The sequence below is a fragment of the Nannobrachium achirus genome, assembly GCF_963921795.1.
Source record: "Nannobrachium achirus genome assembly, chromosome: 15".
Lineage (NCBI taxonomy): Eukaryota > Metazoa > Chordata > Actinopteri > Myctophiformes > Myctophidae > Nannobrachium > Nannobrachium achirus.
In genome coordinates, this window is record NC_137822.1 from 4,805,593 (window position 1) to 4,826,874 (window position 21,282).

At 43.5% G+C, this 21,282-nt stretch overlaps 2 protein-coding genes across 2 annotated transcripts in view; one reads left to right on the forward strand and one right to left on the reverse strand.

Moving 5' to 3' along the window:
- megf10 (multiple EGF-like-domains 10) overlaps positions 1 to 20,456 on the forward strand; it is a gene marked incomplete at its 3' end in the record, with an annotated part of 71,105 nt that extends 50,649 nt beyond the window's left edge. The window contains exons 17-24 of the mRNA XM_080742638.1: positions 251 to 379; positions 1,354 to 1,482; positions 2,248 to 2,481; positions 3,425 to 3,540; positions 5,417 to 5,543; positions 6,349 to 6,393; positions 19,596 to 19,805; positions 20,320 to 20,456. Coding sequence (XP_080598764.1) covers positions 251 to 379; positions 1,354 to 1,482; positions 2,248 to 2,481; positions 3,425 to 3,540; positions 5,417 to 5,543; positions 6,349 to 6,393; positions 19,596 to 19,805; positions 20,320 to 20,456 — 1,127 coding nt within the window. The remainder of the gene's footprint in view (positions 1 to 250; positions 380 to 1,353; positions 1,483 to 2,247; positions 2,482 to 3,424; positions 3,541 to 5,416; positions 5,544 to 6,348; positions 6,394 to 19,595; positions 19,806 to 20,319) is intronic.
- Positions 8,419 to 15,568, reverse strand: LOC308298946 (5-beta-cholestane-3-alpha,7-alpha-diol 12-alpha-hydroxylase-like; the record flags this gene model as incomplete). The annotated part of the gene is made up of 6 exons (XM_080742641.1): positions 8,419 to 8,651; positions 9,307 to 9,649; positions 10,607 to 10,759; positions 12,837 to 13,137; positions 14,628 to 14,843; positions 15,234 to 15,568. 6 exons carry the CDS (start codon positions 15,566 to 15,568, stop codon positions 8,419 to 8,421), a joined length of 1,581 nt encoding a protein of 526 aa, XP_080598767.1.
- Positions 20,457 to 21,282: the final 826 nt, after the last annotated feature.

The following is a 21,282-nucleotide window of genomic DNA, read 5'->3' on the forward strand; positions in this document are numbered from 1 at the left end:
AGATTTGTGAAAAATCATGAACATTTGTGCAAATCTTTGAATATATATATTTAAAGCAAACATGTGTTTCTTCAAAAAACATTTCTGGGTGGGGGTCCGCGGTCAAATACATATAATTCTAAAGGTCCTTGACATAAAAAAGTTTGAGAACCCCTGACATTTCAGGAAACTGTTAGGATTTAGAAGACATTATGTAGAATCGGGTCCTCAGGTTTTAAGTGGGGTTTTAATTGTTGTTGTTCCGTGGCAGGCTGCCCGCTGGGTTTCTACGGTAAGGACTGCTCTCAGAGCTGTCAGTGCAGGAACGGAGCGGACTGCGACCACATCTCTGGTCACTGCACCTGTCGCACCGGATTCATGGGACGCAGCTGTGAGCAGAGTGAGTGACGCAGCAACAAACACACATCCAGTGTTGATTTGGTCGACTAAAACTATGGCGAAAAATTTCGTCATCTACCTTTGTTTCAGTGATGAAAGCTTAATAAAACCGAAATAAAAACTAAGCTATGATGATTAAAACTAAGACTAAATATAGCAAATAAAAACTAGACTAAAATGTTTTGGAGGGACAAGTGTAGATGAGCTCCAGTAGAACTAAAAGACAAGTCATTTTATGTTTGGTTGTGCTCCAGTGTCGCGCTCTGAAAATGGCAGGTCACAACACGTCGCAGCAGACGCGTTGTGAGCTTGTAGATCAGCGATTATTAACTCATAGTTAACTTTTTATAGTTAACTCATAGTTAAGTTTTTTTTTATATATAATTTTTATCCCACGATTTTTTTTACCCATTTTTCACCCAGTGCCAATTGCCTATGTAATCCTGGGCTCTGCTCTCCCTCTGCCGCGCCTGGGGAGACAAAGGACTGACCTCATGCTTCCTTCTATGCATGAGGAGCCCAAGTTGCTTCTTTTCACCTGACAATAGAGATTTCCCTGGTTTGGACGTAGCGAGTGGAAGGAACACGTTATTCCAACCAGTTCCTTTCCCCTCCATCGGGCGCCCCGGCTGGCCAGGGGGAGGCATTATTGAGACCAGGATTAGTTATTAACTTAGAGTTAATAAAAAATAAAAAACGTAGAGTTTGATATCTTAGTGTTGGCGTTAGAGATACGTTTGAAGGAACATATGGTTGAATGAACATTTAGACTGATGATAGGTTCTGGGTTTACCAATGATCCTAGATGACTATTTCTAACCTTGTGTTTACCTTGCTTACTTTTTTCTAAATGCCTAAATTGTAAAATTGTGATGTTGAGGGACCATGGTAAATAACAGAAAAATATGAACTGATCATTAAAATGAAAGTGAACAATTTGTAATAAACGTTGTCTCCCCCTCTGCTCCCTCCCAGAATGCCCTTCAGGTTCGTACGGTTATGGATGTCGTCAGGTGTGCGACTGCCTCAACAACTCCACCTGTGATCACATGATCGGTACATGTTACTGTAACCCCGGGTGGAAGGGCTCCCGGTGCGACCAAGGTAACCACAACCACAACACATACTGTACATGTGCATTTACATTGTTGCATGTTTCGTTCCAGGCACATGCACACATTGACATCAAAGGGGGCTTGAGCCCCCGCCCCTTGTATCCGTCTATAAAAAGTGCCCTCTCCAGAGTCGTCCAGACCATGAATGCAGTTTTTACTATGGTGAAATAAATGAAAATGCCCCTTTCCATGCCATACCTGAAGGCAGCATTAAAGCTAAGTGTAACGTCAGCGCCACAGATCATGTTCAGATCATGTTTAACCCAGATTCCTGGTATACCACTAGAATGTGCAACACCCTACCAAAGTACTGTGTTCTAACTGTCTGTTGATCATTGTTATATGACGTCGTTGTCAGGTGAAAACCTTGTATGTCCAAAACCTTTCTTTTTTTTTATCATTAAAAAACTAACTAAACTAGTGAAAACAGACGATCTACAAGCACGTTGTGTGCTTGTAGATCTGCTGTTTTCACTACTTTTGTGCCTGATGAAGCAGGGCTTTGCTTTGCGAAAAAAACATACAAATTTGAAACTTGGAGATACAAGGTTTCTGCCCAACAGCGACGATGAGTTAAAAAAAAGTATCTCAATGTATTGAATGTAAACAAGCCTCGGCTTTCATGAGCTTATCCTTTTAGTTGACCTTGTACCAGTGAACTGTATATACTGTCACGAAACTGTACCTTTTCCTATGCAAACTTCTAATAAATACTTCAATCAATAAATCGATCAATGTAACATTTCTCCTCCAGCAGGCGCGGTGATCGTGGGCAGCCTCAACAGCCTGACCAGCACGGCGGTGCCCGTGGACACCTACCAGATGGGGGCGATAGCGGGCATCATCGTGCTGGTGCTGCTGCTCATCTTCCTGCTGCTGCTCTTCATGGTGTACAGGAAGAAGCAGAAGATCAAGGAGCCCCACGGCATGGCCGCCGCCGTCACCTACACCCCCGCCATGCGCGTCACCACCGACTACGCCATCGCCGGTAACCCACGAAACAAACGCCACAGTTAACCCATCTAGGCCTGAAATTATTTTATACTTTAGCTATTGAAAAATAGCAGATATTGAAATTGGGGAAGGTGGCCAAATACATATAATTTTGAAGGTCCTTGACAAATAAAAGTTTGAGCACCACTGACATAGAAACATCGAAGGATTTAGAAGACGCTAATAGAATCGGATCAAAATATTTAAAGACTTTTAAAAAAATAGCAGATCTACAAGCTCACAGCGCGACACCGAGTGCCGCACTGTGAGCTTGTATATCTGCTATTTTTCAATAGTTAAACGCCATTGCCACCAGGCATGATAACTATAACTATCTTGTTCACCACCACTTGACTATAGCAGGACCCCCACTACATGTTTGATTGATTGAAGAATTTATTAGAAGTTTGCAATAGAAAAAAGTACAGTTTCATGACAGTACAAATCACTGGTACAAGGTCAACTAAAAGGAGATCCTAGAAAGCCGAGGCTTATTTCCACAGGAACCACACTTTTAAGTATCTCATATAACATTGAAAGACAGACGGATAGAACATAGTACTTTATCTAGGATAATATCAGTTTCAAAAGCATAACATCAAATACAAAAGGCAGAATACAAAGAAAAAGGGGGGAGGGGGAGCATGGGGGCTTAGTCTATTTACAAGTCACGGGTAGCTGCTGTCTGAAGGTGACTTTTCATACCAATTTTGAAGGAGGCTAGGGATTTGCTCTCCTTTAGGGCTTGTGGAAGGGCGTTCCACATGTTGATGGTATAGCAGGAGAACGAGTTAGCGCCTTGTTTAGTGTTAAATCTACGCTGATGATGATTAGTATGTTGTATAAAATCGTTGCTAGGGGTGTGGAAAACTAAAGGGTTGATAAACAAGTGTTTTATTTCTGATTCCTTTTTTATTCTTTATTTTTTCGTCCTTCAGATACTGTGCCTGCTACAAGCGAGAATCACCCCAGCAACTACTTCTCCAACCCCAGCTATCACACTCTGTCGCAGTGCACCGGCCCTGCCCACATCAACAACCTGCCCTACAGAAAGGTACACATACACAACCAGTGGTGGAAAAAGTACTTACATGTTATACTTATTCTGTTACAAGTAAAAGTCCGGAATTCAGAATGTACTTGAGTAAAAGTACGAAAGTGTTCTAAATGTACTTAAAGTACCAAAAGTAAAAGTACAAAATGTTCGAAAATAGCAGATCTACGAGCTCACAACACGTCGTGATGCGACGAGTTGTGAGCTTGTAGATCTGCTATTTTCAAATAGCCTAGGTATGAAATAGGGTTAAAGTAGTTTATGTATGTTTTATAATATAATCATTCATATCTGCCAAGTAACTAGTAACTGAAGTTTTCAAATAAATGTAGTGGTGTAAAAGTACAATATTTGCATCCGAGATGTAGTGGAGTAGAAGTAAAAGTACGGAAAATTGGAAACACTCAAGTAAAGTAGAAATACCTCAACATTTTACTTAAGTACAGTACTTTAGTAAATCTACTTAGTTACTTTACACCACTGTCAACAACCATGTTGGCTCTGTGTGTAAGGCCTGTAATCTCTATAAATGTACACATTCAAATGAATGGCGTGGCAGTAGCGAGTTGGTTTGCTTTCGTCTCACACGAGGTTCACAGTTGTGAAGTGCATTGTAGAGATGTGACTCATATTCACGCTGCCCTCAGAACACATTCCAATGACTATAACAGGGGTTTTCAAACTTTTTTGACTCAGGGCAGCCCTGTAAATAACTTTTTCATCCACAGAGTTAGACTGTTCATTTTTTGAATCTTGCATCATATTTGAGAAATATCATTTCCATCAGAACTGACTGAAAATGACTTTATACTTGACGTTTAACCACTCGAACCCCAGCATCCCTATGGGGCTTTTAAGCCGTGACATCATTTTGTAGTCAGACCTCCAAGAAGATTTATTGTCAATATGTGTCCCTCGCTATTTCAACAGATACGAGACAAAAATAACGACTAAAGTATAACTCTACCACTTTCCTGTCAACAAGAAAGAGAAGACAAATTAGTAAATCGTAAAAATAGTAAAAAGATTCATGGGCGCCGGGGCCTTTTGGCCCCAAAAGTTCTCCTCTGCCTACAAAATGATGTCAGACTTAAGAGCCACATTCTGGGGGCAAGGTTCACCAAAAAATGTTGTGAGCTTGTAGATCTGCTATTTTTGGTGAAGGAGTTGGAAAGATAACTCATAAAGTACAGTGCAAATCAGGTCTGTTTGACTAAGCATAGTGAAGTGATAGTGATGTAGTGATGAATTCGAAATGTTATCAGATTTTTCTGCAGCACCCCTGGACTGGCATCACGGCACCCTAGGGCAGGGGTTTTCAAAGTGGGTGACGGGGCACCCTGGGGTGCCGTGACAGCAGTCCAGGGGTGCCGCAAGATCATTTGATAATATTTGGAATTTATTTGGACACTTGAAAAAATATTATTTAGTATAATTTGAAACTTGAAGTACAAAGTTATTTTCACTCAGTTCTAACCAAAATGGCTATTATCTCAAAGTTTTCCTCGCAACATAATCACTAAAATATCGTCACTGTCGGGCAGAAACCTCGTATCTGTGTCTTGTCTTTTGCCCTGCTTCATCATACAAGACCGACGCACAAAACTAGTGAAAACAGCCAATCTACAAGCACACAACACCTCGCGATGCGAGGAGTTGTGTGCTTGTAGATCTGCTGTTTTCACTAGTTTAGTAGCCTACATTTTATAGATGATAAATACAAAACTAACGGTTTTGGACATACACCTGACAACGACAATATGCTATAAATATAAGGTACTGGGAGTGAAAATTATAATGTAGGGCCACGTAACCCACTTTGAGAAACCCTGGAGGACTATAGTCTTAACGTGCATGCATTGTGTCTCCGTTACAGAGCAATAACGAGCAGATGTTTGTGAAGAACGCTGCGACGGGTCCCAGGAAGGGACCGCCCACGGCGGGCAGCAACACTGGCACCCTTCCTGCAGACTGGAAACACGGAGACTGTTTCAATGAGCTAGGTGAGATAGAAGTCAGTGTGTCTGCCTTGGAATCATGCTATGCTCCGAAAATAGGCTATCTACAGTACAAGCTTACAACACGTAGTGCTTGTTGTTACAATAACAATTTACAATTTAGGCATTTAGCAGACGCTTTTAATCCAAAGCGACTTACAATAAGCATGTAATACATCAATATAATAAGCAAGATAATGTCAGTACATCAACAATAATATAACTAATGCATAGGAATATCAATCTAGAAAAATAATAACATAGGTAGACCACACGCTCCACGCACCTAAGGAAGGGAGGAGTAAAAAACTTAAAAGAAAAAAAAAAAGAAAAAAAATGCTATCTAGCTTCATGTATGGTCATTGAGGGAAGGGGAGTGTTACAGTAGTGCAATGGGTTTAGGTCTGAGGAGGTGAGTCTTCAGTCCTCGGCAGAAGCTAGGGAGTGAGTCTGTAGTTCTAAGTGCCAAAGTTCTAGTAGTTCTAGTGTCAAACTAGCAACAGAAGGCATGTTCATTTTTCACTTTTTGTCAGGGCTGGTATGGCGACTTTAGCAATGAAATGTATTCAACTGGTTGGTTGTATGGCTTCCAAAAGTCTACCTATTGTAGGCTACTTGTTTATATGAAACTCAGATTGTGTGTGTGGGGTTTCCTTGGATTGCATTATTAGGACGTGGCCTAACAAACAAACAAAATAAATCTCAGTCGAGAGATTGTATTTTGCTTTAATCCATATTAATCAATATAACATATCAAAAGCAGAGCCATGGATATCTCACCCTGACATGATGTTGGTTCCTCTCCCAGCAGGAGCCTACGGCGTGGACAGAGGCTTCCTGGGGAAGTCCTTACGAGGTGAGTTCCATTCTACTAGTAAGATATCTGACTTCCATCACTACGTAATGCACTGGTTCCCAGTGGCGTCAGTTCAGAAAAAGCTAAGGTATGGCAACATGACTGGCTTCGCGCGCGTGCAAGACACCAGTCATGTTGCCTTACTTACTGGAACAGTTGTTCGAGTGCAGCTAAACTTGGCATGTTAGTAAACGTGCCACAATTAACAATAATGCATTGCACCTGTGCAGCTGACCTGCGGAACCTGGGAATATACCATTTTGTCAAGATGGGGAGAATACAATTATAATACCTTGTTAAAGTGACCATTTTGTAAAGTTTTGCATTTGTAGTTATTACTGTAATTTAGACACAGTATAGACACAGATAGACAAAGATACATTCATGGATTTATATTTAAAAGTAACTTTTATGTTCTGGACCCAGGGTATGGCTGCTGCATACCCCTGCCATACCCAATTGACGCCCCTGCTGGTTCCCAAACTGGGGGTCAGGTCCCCCAGGTGGGGTCCCCACATGATCTTTCTGGAGGGGGTCAGCAAATGACACAATGCCTCACGTTGCGAGGCGTTGTGAGACATTTTCACAATATTTATCTGTGGAAGTGAGTCAAACAAAATGTCAACTCAACCCTTACATTCCATGTGTTTTTCAGGGTGGGGGGTCCCCAGTTCAAATATGATTATTTTGGGTGTTCACAGCCAGGTCTGCGCTGGGCTGGTCCGCTGGTCCCGAAAATGCTCTCGCATGCTTTCGTATGTGCTTGTTCTGAGCCAGTCCATTAGACTGTTAAATCAATTAACAGTAGATTTCTTCCATATCGCTAGATTTAAATTGCTTAATGCTTGTCATTGTAACTTGGAAATAAAATCGGCGTGAATGTCCATGATGTAGCCGGCTATATAAAATGTTATATTTTCACAGGATTATTTATTATTGTGTTGGATATACATTTTCGAGTGGATACATGTGTCCATTGCCTGTCAGATAATTAGACAATGCTGCTCCGCACGTCTACAATGGAACAAAGTGGTGTAGGATGATTCCTACACCACCTCAGGACTTGACGTGAGATTTGATCCAACCCTAGACCAAAGTCAAAGTCAAGTTGAAATGATAAATGCAGAGACTTGCCTAAATTTCGGTGTACACCCAAATTTTGATCTGCACCACGTTGATAAATGAGGGCCATATGGATTATGTGGACACAAGCAAATCGTGCACATTACCCCGTACACATTTCAAATATTCAAGTATACTTAGCCTACAGTATACATATTTCATTATTCACATATCTTTTAAGAATCATACACAAACACAATAATAGACTAAACAGCATATTGATCAGAGCATAATCATTTATTTATACATTTTTGTATAGCGTTCACAGCTTTGTTTGATCTTCTGCAATGTAGTGCAAATGCTATAATATTGTTGCCTGGCGTTGCCAGCCTCTATCCGCCAGGGGGTGTTGTTGTGTTCGGTCTGGTTTATTAAGCAGGCAAATAATATTGTGGAAACAAAGAGAAGCAATGCCTATTTCTATGCAATTCGATTTCATGATTATGGTATTGATAATGAGCATAATGCTAATAGGGCTGTCACGATATGACGTTTTACATGACGATTAATTGTCACTCAAATAATTGCGATTAACAATTTAATTGTGTTTTTGTCGTTGATAATTACATTTCTGTTTGGCTTTTAGCTTTGAAGTTGCACAGGGCAGATGTGACACATAACTAAATATACAAAGAAATTAGTGACATATTTGACAACTTTCTACATAAAAAAATAACATTAATAGTGGAAATAGCCGATCTACAAGCTCACAACGCGTCGCGATGCGACGCGTTGTGAGCTTGTAGATCTGCTATTTCCACTATTTCTGAAAATGTTTGTAAATGTATGAACATTTTTCAACATTCACGATTATGACAAAAATATTTGCGATTATGTCAAATAATTGCGATTAGACGATTATGTAATAATTGTGACAGCCCTAAATGCTTAAACTCTGCTGGGTTAGAATCGGAGTCTGTAGCGGAACTGAACATCTCTGCTGGGTTGCATGGACCCGATGCCCCATCGCTTGACGTCCACATCGGGCGCCGGCTCGTCTGGGTTCACCAGCTCAAAGTCAAAGTAGATCAGCATGAGGAAGATGAACTGCTTCAGCTCGTTGGTGGCAAAGAACCTGCCGGGACACATGGAGAGCCCGGCCCCCCACGGCATGTTGAAGTACTTCAGCCTCTTGCCTGCGTCATTATGGGGGATAAAAAGGTCAAAAAATATATCGTCACTGTCGGGCAGAAACCTCGTATCTCGTTTTTTCGCAAAGTAAAGCCCTGCTTCATCATACAAGGCCGTCGCACAAAGGTAGGGAAAACAGCAGATCTACAAGCACACAACGGCGTTGTGTACTTGTACGTAGTAGACGAGTGAGTAGACGTAAATAGCGCCGTCTTATAATGAGCATCATTGAAAAATTATATTAAAATATTGAAAATGTAAGTGCTGCTCTAACACCTTGCCCTGATAATGAAGCTACTGTATCGTGGGCACATTCCAGCATTCTATGAAGACAATACAGCATATTACAGCAAGGCTTAAAGGCATAGTTCATCCCATTTTTTTTTTTGTCGCATTCCTAAGCCAATAATTTGAGGAGACACTCTGTGTCTCCATAGTGAGCAAAGGAGGTGCTTTTGTGTCTCCATAGGGAACCACTGCTGGTCATCAAATGATTGGCATAGGAATGCGACATAAACAAAACAATATTCATGAATTCAAGTTTCCATGGGGTCAGTAATCGATAGAAAATTAGTATTTTTTGGGGGGTAAACTATGCCTTTAAAGTAAAGAACACGCAAGGGCTTATGGGACACTGGAAACTTGTGGCTATATTCGTACCTGCTTTGTAAAAGTCCGTTTTCTTGCTCCCGTCCGGGTTGAGGAAGCGGTCGTACTTGAAGGAGAGGGGGTCGGGGTGGACCTCGGGGTCGAGCTGGACGGCGTCGCGGGGGAACAGCGCCACGCGGTCGCCCTGGCGCACGGCGTACCCGCGCCCGTCGGCCATCTTGATGGTCATGTCCTGCAGCACTGCCCGGAAGAGCATGGGCGCGGCCGTCAGCCGCAGGGTCTCCTCCACGGCGCTGTCCAGCACCGGCGTCCTGGTCAGCATGTCCCGGGTCAGGTCGATGAGAGGCCCGCCGCGCCGCGCCTCCTGGCCCGACTCGCGCAGAACCGCCTCCACCTGCAGTTTACGGTTTACAGTTTAGGTATTCTTTTTTACAGACACTCTTATCCAGTCAGAGAGACTTGAAAAATCATACATTTGTGCAAATCTTTGAATATATGTTTTTTGAGCGGTGCTTTCACTTTGTGTGTATTCGTACGGATCTCCATGTGTGGAGATCATAGTCATAGACATATCGTCGTTGTCGGGTGAAAACATTGTATGTCCGAAACCGTTTGTTTTGCATTTTCATTTTAGAAATGATTTAAACTAGTGAAAACAGCCGATCTACAAGCACACAACGCCTCGCACCGCGAGGCGTTGTGTGCTTGTAGATCTGCTGTTTTCACTCCTTTTGTGCGACGGCCTTGTCTGATGAAGCAGGGCTTTGCTTTGTGAAAGAACATACAAATTTGAAACTTGGAGATACGAGGTTCCCACCCGACAATGACGATATGTAAAGTAACTGATGTCATGGACAGAAAGGGCCACACAAGGCGATATGCACGTGTGTCGTGTTTGCACCGCTCACTTCGCATTGGTGACATTTTTAACTAAAATCTTTACTTCTTGGGCGGGGAGTCCCTGGAACAACACATTTTAAGATCGGGTCCGTGACCAAATACACATAATTCTGGGGATCCTTGACATGATAAAGTTTGAGAACCACTGATCATAGAAAATAGAAGAGGTGAGTGCTAGGGTGAGATAGGGCATTCACGAATAGTGATTTTTAGTATTCGAATTATTCGACCTCAAAGTATTCGAATAGTCAAATATTCGACAGGACTGGCCAAACTCTCAAATATTAAGTAAGCAAGAGGCGAACGTTGTGAAAATAGCCGATCAAATAGCCGCTCACAACGCCTCGCAACGTTAGGCGTTGTGAGCATGTAGATCGAGCATGTAGATCATTCGAATATTCGAATATTCGAATAGTTGGTGAATACCCTAGGGTGAGGTGGGGTGGAGTACCTCTGCCCTGACGGCCTGCATAGCGTCAGGGTGCTTGGTGAGGTAGAAGAGCAGCCAGAAGGCGGAGGACCCCGTGTTGCCCTGGGACGCCCACAGCAGCAGGAACATGTAGCGGTCCCGCATGGACTCCTCTATGCCCTGCTCCTCCCTCACCTGCAGCAGTGGTCAGTTAGCCAAAGTACATTTACTTGGGTCAATATACTTAGTCTTCGTTTTCACACGTGAGTCTCGCCCGAGGTTGAGGCGGGGCGAGACTCACGTGTCCTGTATTAGTTATTTCTTTGTCACATTTTAGTCATCTGACATGCTTTAGTTTTAGTCTAGTTTTAGTCCACTAAAGATTTTAGTCGACTAGATCTAAGATGATTTTGTTGACAAAAATGTATCTTGGGCAGGCCTTGATGGCTGCTAAAGCTCTGCTATAATAGAGCGCGAGGGCAACCAAACATAAAATGTAATAGCAGATCTACAAGCTCACAATGCATCGCATCCATAGACTGTAAAAAAAAATATGGATGATGCGAAGCCATTGGTTTCTATTAGGCCTGTGACGATTCACTTTTTCCCGATTCGATTCGATTTCGATTCATAGGGTGACGATTCGATTATATCACAATTATTGCGTTTTCCTGCGATTTGCGATTCGAATCACGATTATTGCGATTTTTCCCCAAAAATTACAGCTTTTTTATATTGAAATATTTTAAAACAATTCTAAACAATATAAAACATTAAAAGTTGAATCATATACTTCAAATCAATGCAGCCAAATAAAGTCAGTCAATCTTTCTGACATTTATTTCAGCCAAAGTGCCAGTGGTACAACATTACAACAACATGTTCCTGGTCCAGATGCCAGAAAACACAGAACACAACAGTCATAAAAAAAGGGGGGAAAAAATCACTGTGCTGCAGGCCTACAGCACTGTGCTAGCTTTAGCCATAACATGACATCCTCAATCTAAACTGTTCCTTTAGGACCTGTACTTACTCTGACTGAAAGTGGTTATTTCACCTTCAGGTTAATTTGGCCATAAAAAAAAAAAAGTTTTTTTTTCTTCTTTTTTATAAATAAAAAAAAATCGGGAAAATCGATTCTGAACTTTGAAAATCGATTAATTGAATCGCCAGCATTAACATCACAATAATATAGTGAATCGATTTTTTTGCACAGGCCTAGTTTCTATGCGGCGAAAATTACGCTTTTTTGTCCCTTGTATGGGTGTCGCCATCATTCTTTGAATGGTACCCCAGGAATCATAAGGAATGCTATTGGCTGCCAACGGTCACGTGCAACCGCAGGGATATATGGGAGAATGTTGTCGGAGCCTCCCGAAATAAAGCACACGAAGAAGAACACAGCAGACTGGTATCAGCTTAGTTGGCCACGCCCCCCGCAACTTTATCATCAATTTTAACATAAATGGGACCATATTTGCACAAAACGCATATCATGGTAATTGAAAGACAGTTTTTCACTAGCGACAGGAACCATAAAGTATTTATGACGATGTTTATTAACTCATATGATGCTATTTTAAACATAGGCTGAACTGTTTTCCTGCCAAATTGTCCTTCCCTTTTAACGTGGGCACGTGCACGCATAGTGCATGATCTGTGCGCGACTCATGTAGTAGACCGGTAGACAAGATGACAGCTTTCGAATAAAAAAAATGAGTTAAGGTTAGAAAATCAAAGGGGAAAATGAATGGAGTCCAGGGGAGAAAAAATATTTTTGGTACCAGCACAACTAGCGGCCAATCATGGGATCTTCTCTTCCGGGAAAGCTTCATGAATAATCCAGCCAACAACACCCCTGATCGCATCGCGACGCATTGTGAGCTTGTAGATCGGCTATTTTCAGGTAGCCAGTAAGTATTGGAAATTGGAACTACACAAGTAAAGTACAAATACTGTACCTCAAAACTGTACTTAAAGAGGTGGTGCCATAGTTTTGTACTTTTTCAGTTTTGTGTGTGTCTATGGAGTTAACATTACTCTAATAGACCCCAGGTGTGTTTATAATGTGCAAATTTGCCTTCCCTGTGTATTTTTGGTTTCTTCCTGAAAGCTGAAAGATTAACCAGCGATTAAAAAACACTGAGTTAATGACATCATACACTCAGCTCCTAGTATAATCATAATAGCGGATCATCATGTTTTAGGGGGAAAAAAATCATGACACCCCATCTTTAAGTAAATGTATAGTTAGTTTCCAGCGCTGGTTCACCTGTTGCTGCTCCCACACCCAGGGGCTGACGTTGTCCTTGGCCTTGACCCTCTGCACCGACAGACTCTTCCAGAACAGCCTCTGCAGCCTGTCTGCCTCCCTCCTCTGGCCGGGCGACAGAATGCCGTAGGCCACCTTGGGAAAGAGCTGGTCGTACTTGCGGAACTCGCGGAACAGCTCGTCTGACGTCAGCCTGTCCATCTCTTTGGCTTTCTCGATGGCCTCCTCGGAAGCCCCCGGCCCCTGGGGCGCCACGTTGCCGAACAGGGACAGGTAGCCGGCCCTGAACACCACGTTGTAGCTGGGACGGAAACGGAATCCTTATTAAGACCTGAGGCCGTCTACAGACGTTTTCTGAAAAACCTAAGTTGTTATGTATAGGAGTCCTGGGGCTCAAACGTTTTCATGTCAAGGGTTGAAAAATCTGACGTCTTTCTTAGAAATCAACACGGAAATGAATCAAATTAATGCTATTAGCTGGAGGGTGGGTCTTAATTCACTCTGTATAGCCAGTAGAGGAGAATCCTCTTTGAAACTATGTAAATAACACTCTGTAGACGCTGATGTAGAAGACATGATTCTCTGCCAACAATTGCTATTGACATAGCAATGCAGACAGATACATAACAGCGAGCATAGCCGTAGACTCTGACTCCGGGAGCTGTCTTCACATGACGAGTTATACACCTCATTCGCATATTACAGGAGTTCATGTCACACAATCATTGGTTACAATCATTTCCTAGTACGCTAAGATTGCTTTTGTGCTCTTATTCCAGACAGCCTCTATTCCCACAATCCCACATGTGGTGTGTGCTTGTGGAGCGCACACCGCTCTTACACGCAGCGCCGCCCCTACTATGACGCGCATGACGCAGTGAGAGTCAGGCATCACGTTGCCAAAAGGCACCAGAAAATGAGAGCGGTCTTGTGGCGGCCCTGCTTACACGCACTAACCTAGGGGGTAAGGGGGCGCTGGCTGTAGAACATCTGGAAATTCTCAACTGAATATCAACTGTGTCACAAGACCCTCAACTCAGTCTAGGCCCAGGGATGATTTCTCTGTTAAATATATGGATTGAAAGCTAATCCTATTACTTTGTAGAATATAGGATTACAGATTATTGGTTTTCTGCTTTCTAGAATCATCATTAATTTTAAAATGTATGTGACCACAATTTACTAAACGCATGTCATGATGATTAAAAAAAAATACTAATCTAGCGATTGAAAACATACAGTGTTGGAGGGGAAAGGAACTGGTTGGAATAACGTGTTCCTTCCACGCGCTACGTCCATCCCGGGGAAATCCCCCCCTGTCAGGTGAAAAGAAACAACTTGGACTACTCATGCATTGAAGGAAGCATGAGGTCAGTCCGTTGTCTCCCCAGGCGCAGCAGAGGGAGAGCAGAGCCCAGGATTACATAGGCAATTGGCACTGTTTGAAAATGAGTTGCAAAAATCGTGGGATAAAAATTTGAAGAAAAAAAAAAGAAAACATACAGTGTTTATGATAAGGTTTACTAAGATAATAAAATCAAGTGTAAAATTTGCCGGATCCTCATAGTACTGAATTTCCCCCTTGGGATAATAAAGGTATCTACCGGTATCTATCTATCTATCTATCTATCTATCTATAGTATTTGAGCTAAAGGTTTCTTGACACCAGTAGAAGGTGAAACAGCGACATCTGCCGGCCCATTAATAGGAACAGCAACTTCAACGAGAACCCGGAAGCAGCTTCATTTCCAGCGAACGAAACTTTGCAGAGAATCACTGATTTTGCACTACCTGTACATAAACAGTCCATCCTCCTGCCAGTCCTTCAGATCCTCTCCAGACCCCGCGCTGTGTGGTGTCAGGTCTTGTAGATCTTCTCCAGAGCCCAGGCGGTGCAGCATGAGGTTCTGCAGGTTCTTCATCATGGCCTGTGTCATCATCGCCAGCCCGTCCCCCATCAGGTGCTTGTTGCTGTGCGTTTGCGGGATCCGGTGCTCCGACTCGTACCTAGGGATAGTATCGTTTATCGTGATAAAAAAACACTCCATCGTATCGTGGAGATTTCACATCGTGAAAGCGTCCTCGGTCATCCACTGGGATCAATTCACCTCTTATTTGCCGAGCTGCATATCCAGTACCACTTAAACCCTCGATAATTTGCTAAAACGGACCTGGAAATAACGTACTTGATACAGTTTATATTTTTTTCACTCTCTACCAAATGTCTTTGCCAAAAAATAGCCGATCTACAAGTAGGTCGGCGATTTTTTTGGCAAATGTTCCGCCCCAGGATAACGGATATTTTGATGATCGCGATAACATCGTAAATCGCAATATCTTTGCTCACAATAACCATGACATGACATTTTCACAATCGTCCCATCCCCATGCTCGTACCCGAACACCTTCTTGACCAGCTGCACCGCGAATTGGTCGAAGTCGAGCTTGGCGCGGGCCTCCTTCACGACCGCCCCGAAGGACAGGGGGTCCGTGAGCCAGGTGACGTAGTGGCCCCCGAGCTGCACGGTGAAGACGTCCCCGTGCCGCCGCCGCATCCTCTCCAGGAAGGCGGCGGCGTCCCGTTGGAACTCCAGCACGTGTCCCAGCCAGGGGACGGGTCCCCGGTCCAGCGGCGGCTCCCCGGTGCGGCGGCGCCGAAACGCCCCCAGCTGATACAGCCCTCCCAGTACACAGGCCAGCAGAGCCAGCAGCACAGGCAGCAAGACGTCCATGGCTTGTTTCCCTAAAAAAGCATCTGAAACTCCAAATTCTTTCCTGGGACACGCCGCGCTGTGCTCCGCCCTCTCTCTCATGTCCCGTGACAGTTCTTCAGAGAAAGCTGATTGTCTATTCATAGGGCTCCAGGCATGAGCTCTTGTCATTAACACTTTACTTAAAGGTCCCAACAGACTGGCCAGATAAAGGTCGGGTCGGGTCTCTGATGCATTATAATCGCATTCATACAGCATTATAACACTCGTTATAGATGTTTAGAATCATGTATGACAACTTATTTACAACGCTTGTGAAGTATTATATGTGCCATCATAATGTATTATGAGCTCAGGGCATAGTGTGCCTGCCAACTCTTCCTGCATTCTGCAGGAGACATCATGTCTCCTTCTTTTCTCCTGCTTTGGGGGATTTCAGCCTTCTTACGTGGCAATGTGTCAAAGGCCCACATAAGACCATCCCTCACACACCCCACTGATATGCAGCCACGGCCATTCACTTTTTGCTATGCAGATCGCCATGGCAGTTTGTTTATTTCTTTATTGTTTTATTTTTTGGAAGATGTGAGTGGTGTGTGTCTCTCTCTCTCTCTCTCTCTCTCTCTCTCTGTCTCCCTTGCCATGCTTCTTTGATGTTACTTCTTTACTTAGTAACACTGTAACTGTTAGTTACTGTCAATTTATGTATATTCTGTCTGGATAAACTGGTTAAACTCGACAACCAGTCCCACATACAGTGTACACATACACTCCACAGATCTAAGTGATACAATATACTTTAATTGAATGCAATTATACAGAGTTAGGCACCTTTACGTAATTAGTGGTACTTTATTCATACGTCATCAAATAAAGTTCTCTCGTAAACCTACTCTGTTAATAGGGGGGGGGGGCATTATGACCCCCGAATGAGCCTCAGGGGGAACAGCACGTTAGATTAGATATCTTTATTATCCACAAGGGAAATAGTTTTGCACCTCACCTGGCAAGGTGAGGTGATTTCAACATCTTTAATGTCGAGTAATATCGAGAGCTGCAGTGAAGAAATAGTCAATTTGTATCTATCTTGATTGAAGTGGATCATGTGGAAAGACTACGTGTCACTCGTGCCAACACTCGTGCCAACATCCAAACCCAGGGGGGGTTGGATTTTGGACACGTCCTCTCACAAGACGATCATGGGGTTCTGCAGCGTAGTACTGAGGCAGTGGTTTGAAAGGGTGGTTCGGGAACCCTCCTTGAGGGCGTTCCAGACAGTCCACATGCAGCGATGGCAACCGAGAAGCATATTCATTTCAATTTGAGGACAAAAAGTATTGCCATCAAATTTACTTAGAGCACCAACAAAAATCTGTATTGCAATATGTATCAAACATTTTTGAATATCGCAGATCTACAAGCTCACAACGCGTTCATAAAGTATTTTTGTACGTTTGGTGTCCCGGGACAATGTCTTTTGGGTCTCTCTCGAGCTGAAAAGTGTTGGTGAACTCTTAACCTTACTTGTGCCAGCAGAGCGGGAAAGTAGTGTGATTTGAGGGCTGTCTGTTTGTTTGTGGGTATGTACTGTACGTGGGTATGTACTGTACGTGGGTATGTACTGTACGTGGGTATGTACTGTACGTGGGTATGTACTGTATGTGGGTATGTACTGTATGTGGGTATGTACTGTATGTGGGTATGTACTGTACGTGGGTATGTACTGTATGTGGGTATGTACTGTATGTGGGTATGTACTGTATGTGGGTATGTACTGTATGTGGGTATGTACTGTACGTGGGTATGTACTGTATGTGGGTATGTACTGTATGTGGGTATGTACTGTACGTGGGTATGTACTGTATGTGGGTATGTACTGTATGTGGGTATGTACTGTATGTGGGTATGTACTGTATGTGGGTATGTACTGTACGTGGGTATGTACTGTACGTGGGTATGTACTGTACGTGGGTATGTACTGTACGTGGGTATGTACTGTATGTGGGTATGTACTGTATGTGGGTATGTACTGTACGTGGGTATGTACTGTATGTGGGTATGTACTGTATGTGGGTATGTACTGTATGTGGGTATGTACTGTACGTATGTGGGTATGTACTGTATGTGGGTATGTACTGTACGTGGGTATATACTGTATGTGGGTATGTACTGTATGTGGGTATGTACTGTATGTGGGTATGTACTGTACGTATGTGGGTATGTACTGTATGTGGGTATGTACTGTACGTGGGTATGTACTGTACGTGTGTATGTACTGTATGTGGGAATGTACTGTATGTGGGTATGTACTGTATGTGGGTATGTACTGTATGTGGGTATGTACTGTATGTGGGTATGTACTGTATGTGGGTATGTACTGTACGTGGGTATGTACTGTACGTGGGTATGTACTGTATGTGGGTATGTACTGTATGTGGGTATGTACTGTATGTGGGTATGTACTGTATGTGGGTATGTACTGTATGTGGGTATGTACTGTACGTGGGTATGTACTGTATGTGGGTATGTACTGTACGTGGGTATGTACTGTATGTGGGTATGTACTGTATGTGGGTATGTACTGTATGTGGGTATGTACTGTACGTGGGTATGTACTGTATGTGGGTATGTACTGTATGTGGGTATGTACTGTATGTGGGTATGTACTGTATGTGGGTATGTACTGTACGTGGGTATGTACTGTACGTGGGTATGTACTGTATGTGGGTATGTACTGTACGTGGGTATGTACTGTATGTGGGTATGTACTGTATGTGGGTATGTACTGTACGTGGGTATGTACTGTATGTGGGTATGTACTGTATGTGGGTATGTACTGTACGTGGGTATGTACTGTACGTGGGTATGTACTGTACTGTATGTGGGTATGTACTGTATGTGGGTATGTACTGTATGTGGGTATGTACTGTACGTGGGTATGTACTGTATGTGGGTATGTACTGTATGTGGGTATGTACTGTATGTGGGTATGTACTGTATGTGGGTATGTACTGTATGTGGGTATGTACTGTACGTGGGTATGTACTGTATGTGGGTATGTACTGTACGTGGGTATGTACTGTATGTGGGTATGTACTGTATGTGGGTATGTACTGTACGTGGGTATGTACTGTATGTGGGTATGTATGTACCCCAAAAAATCTTCTTTAAATAGCATGTGAGGGGTCTATCTAGGGGGTTTTCATGATTCTGAATCCATTGCAAGCATTTGTTTTGCACGAAAAACATTCCTTGGGCTAAAAATGGACCCTATACAACTGTGAAAAGTGATGACTCATCACTAAACCATAGTTTTGTGGGGTCCATTTCTTGCCCAAGGAACGTTTTTGTGCAAAACGAATGCTTGGAATGGATTCAGAATCATGAAAACCCCCTAGATGTGAGGGGTCTCCTCACATGCTACTTAAAGAAGATTTTTGGGGGGTCTTTTTTTCCTAACCCTAACCCTATGGTAAGTGAATTAGAGAAAAGTGAATTTGAGAAAAGTGCTTGGGACCGTACATTTTTGAATTCAGCGCACAAAAATACCCCTAGGTGCACATTTTCACGCTTTCTGCCGGAAGTGAACACCTTTTTCACATATTTCTCCCACTACTTGCAATTTCAGGTTTAGGTTTATTGTCACACATATCAATACAAGTACAGATACAATGAAATGCTTGTGCCAGGAGCACTCTCAGCCTTATTACACAAAGACATGGGCACAGTGACCGACAAGAGTGTGCACCCACATACCATGCAGGCCAAGTCCCAACAACAACTATACCATACAGTGTAACAGTGTACAGTTTAAAAATGCGTACAGAGTGCCCATGTTTACCTATGTTTCACTTTCAGCCCTTCGTTGAGCAACCTGACTGCCTGGGCAAAAAAACTATTACTGAAACGAGTGGTGTGCGATTTGATGCTCTGGTAACGTTTTTTGGATGGGAGGAGTGAGAACAGGGAATGGGATGGCGGGATGGTTGCTAAATGACATATTTCTAGTTTAAGTGATGTCTTCTTGTCCCCTTGCTGTCCTCCTCAGACCTGGTGAGCGGAGCGCCGTACCACCACGGCAGCTCCTGTTCTCTCAGCAGCTCAGAGAACCCCTACGCCACCATCAAGGACCCGCCGGCGCTCACGCCCAAGCAAGCCGAGTGCGGCTACGTGGAGATGAAGTCGCCCGTGAGCCGCGACTCCACGCCCTACGCCGAGATCAACAATGCTAGCGCCAACAGGAACGTCTACGAAGTCGGTGAGGCTCTCGATCCACTTTAAACCTCTGGCCTCCCCCCCGTTTTCAGCGGCTCAAATCACAGTATGGGTAACGAGATATGAGAGAGATAGAGACATACTGTAATGCATGGAGAGAGAGAGAGAGAGAGAGAGAGAGAGAGAGAGAGAGAGAGAGAGAGAGAGAGAGAGAGAGAGAGAGAGAGAGAGAGAGAGAGAGAAGATTTGTGTAAATGTACAAATTCAAAATTCAAAGTGCTCACACTAAAAGCCACAGATTCGGGGACCATGGCCCAATCAGGGACCAGCATTTCTGGCAACATCATCATTAACAGCCAATGAGGGACCAGCATTCCTGGTGATGCCAGTGGTGATGCCAGTGGCGAGTGCACCTCATGGCATCACGTGATGATATTAATAAGAATTGTAGTAGCAGTAGTAGAAGTAATGAACCATGAACAAAATCCTAAAGACATGCACCAACTACAGTATAATGAATTAACTTCTAGCTGTGTTTGTTTGCGTTTGTTTTCCAGAACCCACCATTAACGGCATCCACTCGCATGGCAACTTGCACCTGGGCCAGGACCCGTACGACCTCCCCAAAAACAGCCACATCCTCTCCCACTACGACCTGCTGCCCACCCGAGACAGTCCCTCATCCGACCACTAGGGGGCGGACTGACAATTACCACATCCTCTCTCCCACTACGACCTTCTACCCACCCGAGACAGTTCCTCATCCCAACCACCAGGTCAATGACCATGCAGGGACCAACGACCACATGCCTGGTGATCCACATGTGCAGGAATGCTGTGCACTTGCCACGTTATACCTTTTGTCATACTAGTAATTATTGTTTTGCTACTTTTTTTTCTCCTTACGACCGCGTTAATCATGCAGCTTGGCAGGTTATGCGTAAAGAACGCTGCCATTTGTAGCCATTGGTCAAAGTGGGATCCCGTTTGGTTCTCCATGCAGGGGACTGTCCTATGAATTCGGTTGCTATTTTTGTTTTGTTTTTCATTTTTTTGCATTGACCTCTGCGGTGTACGACACAGTTTAGCACAGAGGCCCTGGAGAAGCTCCTGGAGACTTTGCCCAAATGTTAAGCTTGTGAAGTTCACCAAGTTGTTTCATACAGGACCGTTGCACTGGAGAGTGGACACCTCAAACGGCCAACGCAGTAAGAGAAGGAGATGGGCTGCCCCAAGGCTCTGTTATTGCCCCGATGCTTTTTAATGACGTGCCTGTTGGAGAGTGCTTCGCGATACATCTATGCTGACGACTCAGCCAGTGGATTTGCTGGCCAAGCTTTCTGTGTGGTCGAGAATGCCATTGAGAAAGATCTCTAAATATACAGCACTGAGCAGGTTATTCCACAAATGGCACTTAAAGCCAAAGACAATATGCTCTGTATGCTCTGTGTTCCATCTTGCCAACCGATGTGCCAATGCCACGCTAAACATCACACTCGATGGCACCAACGTCAGGCATG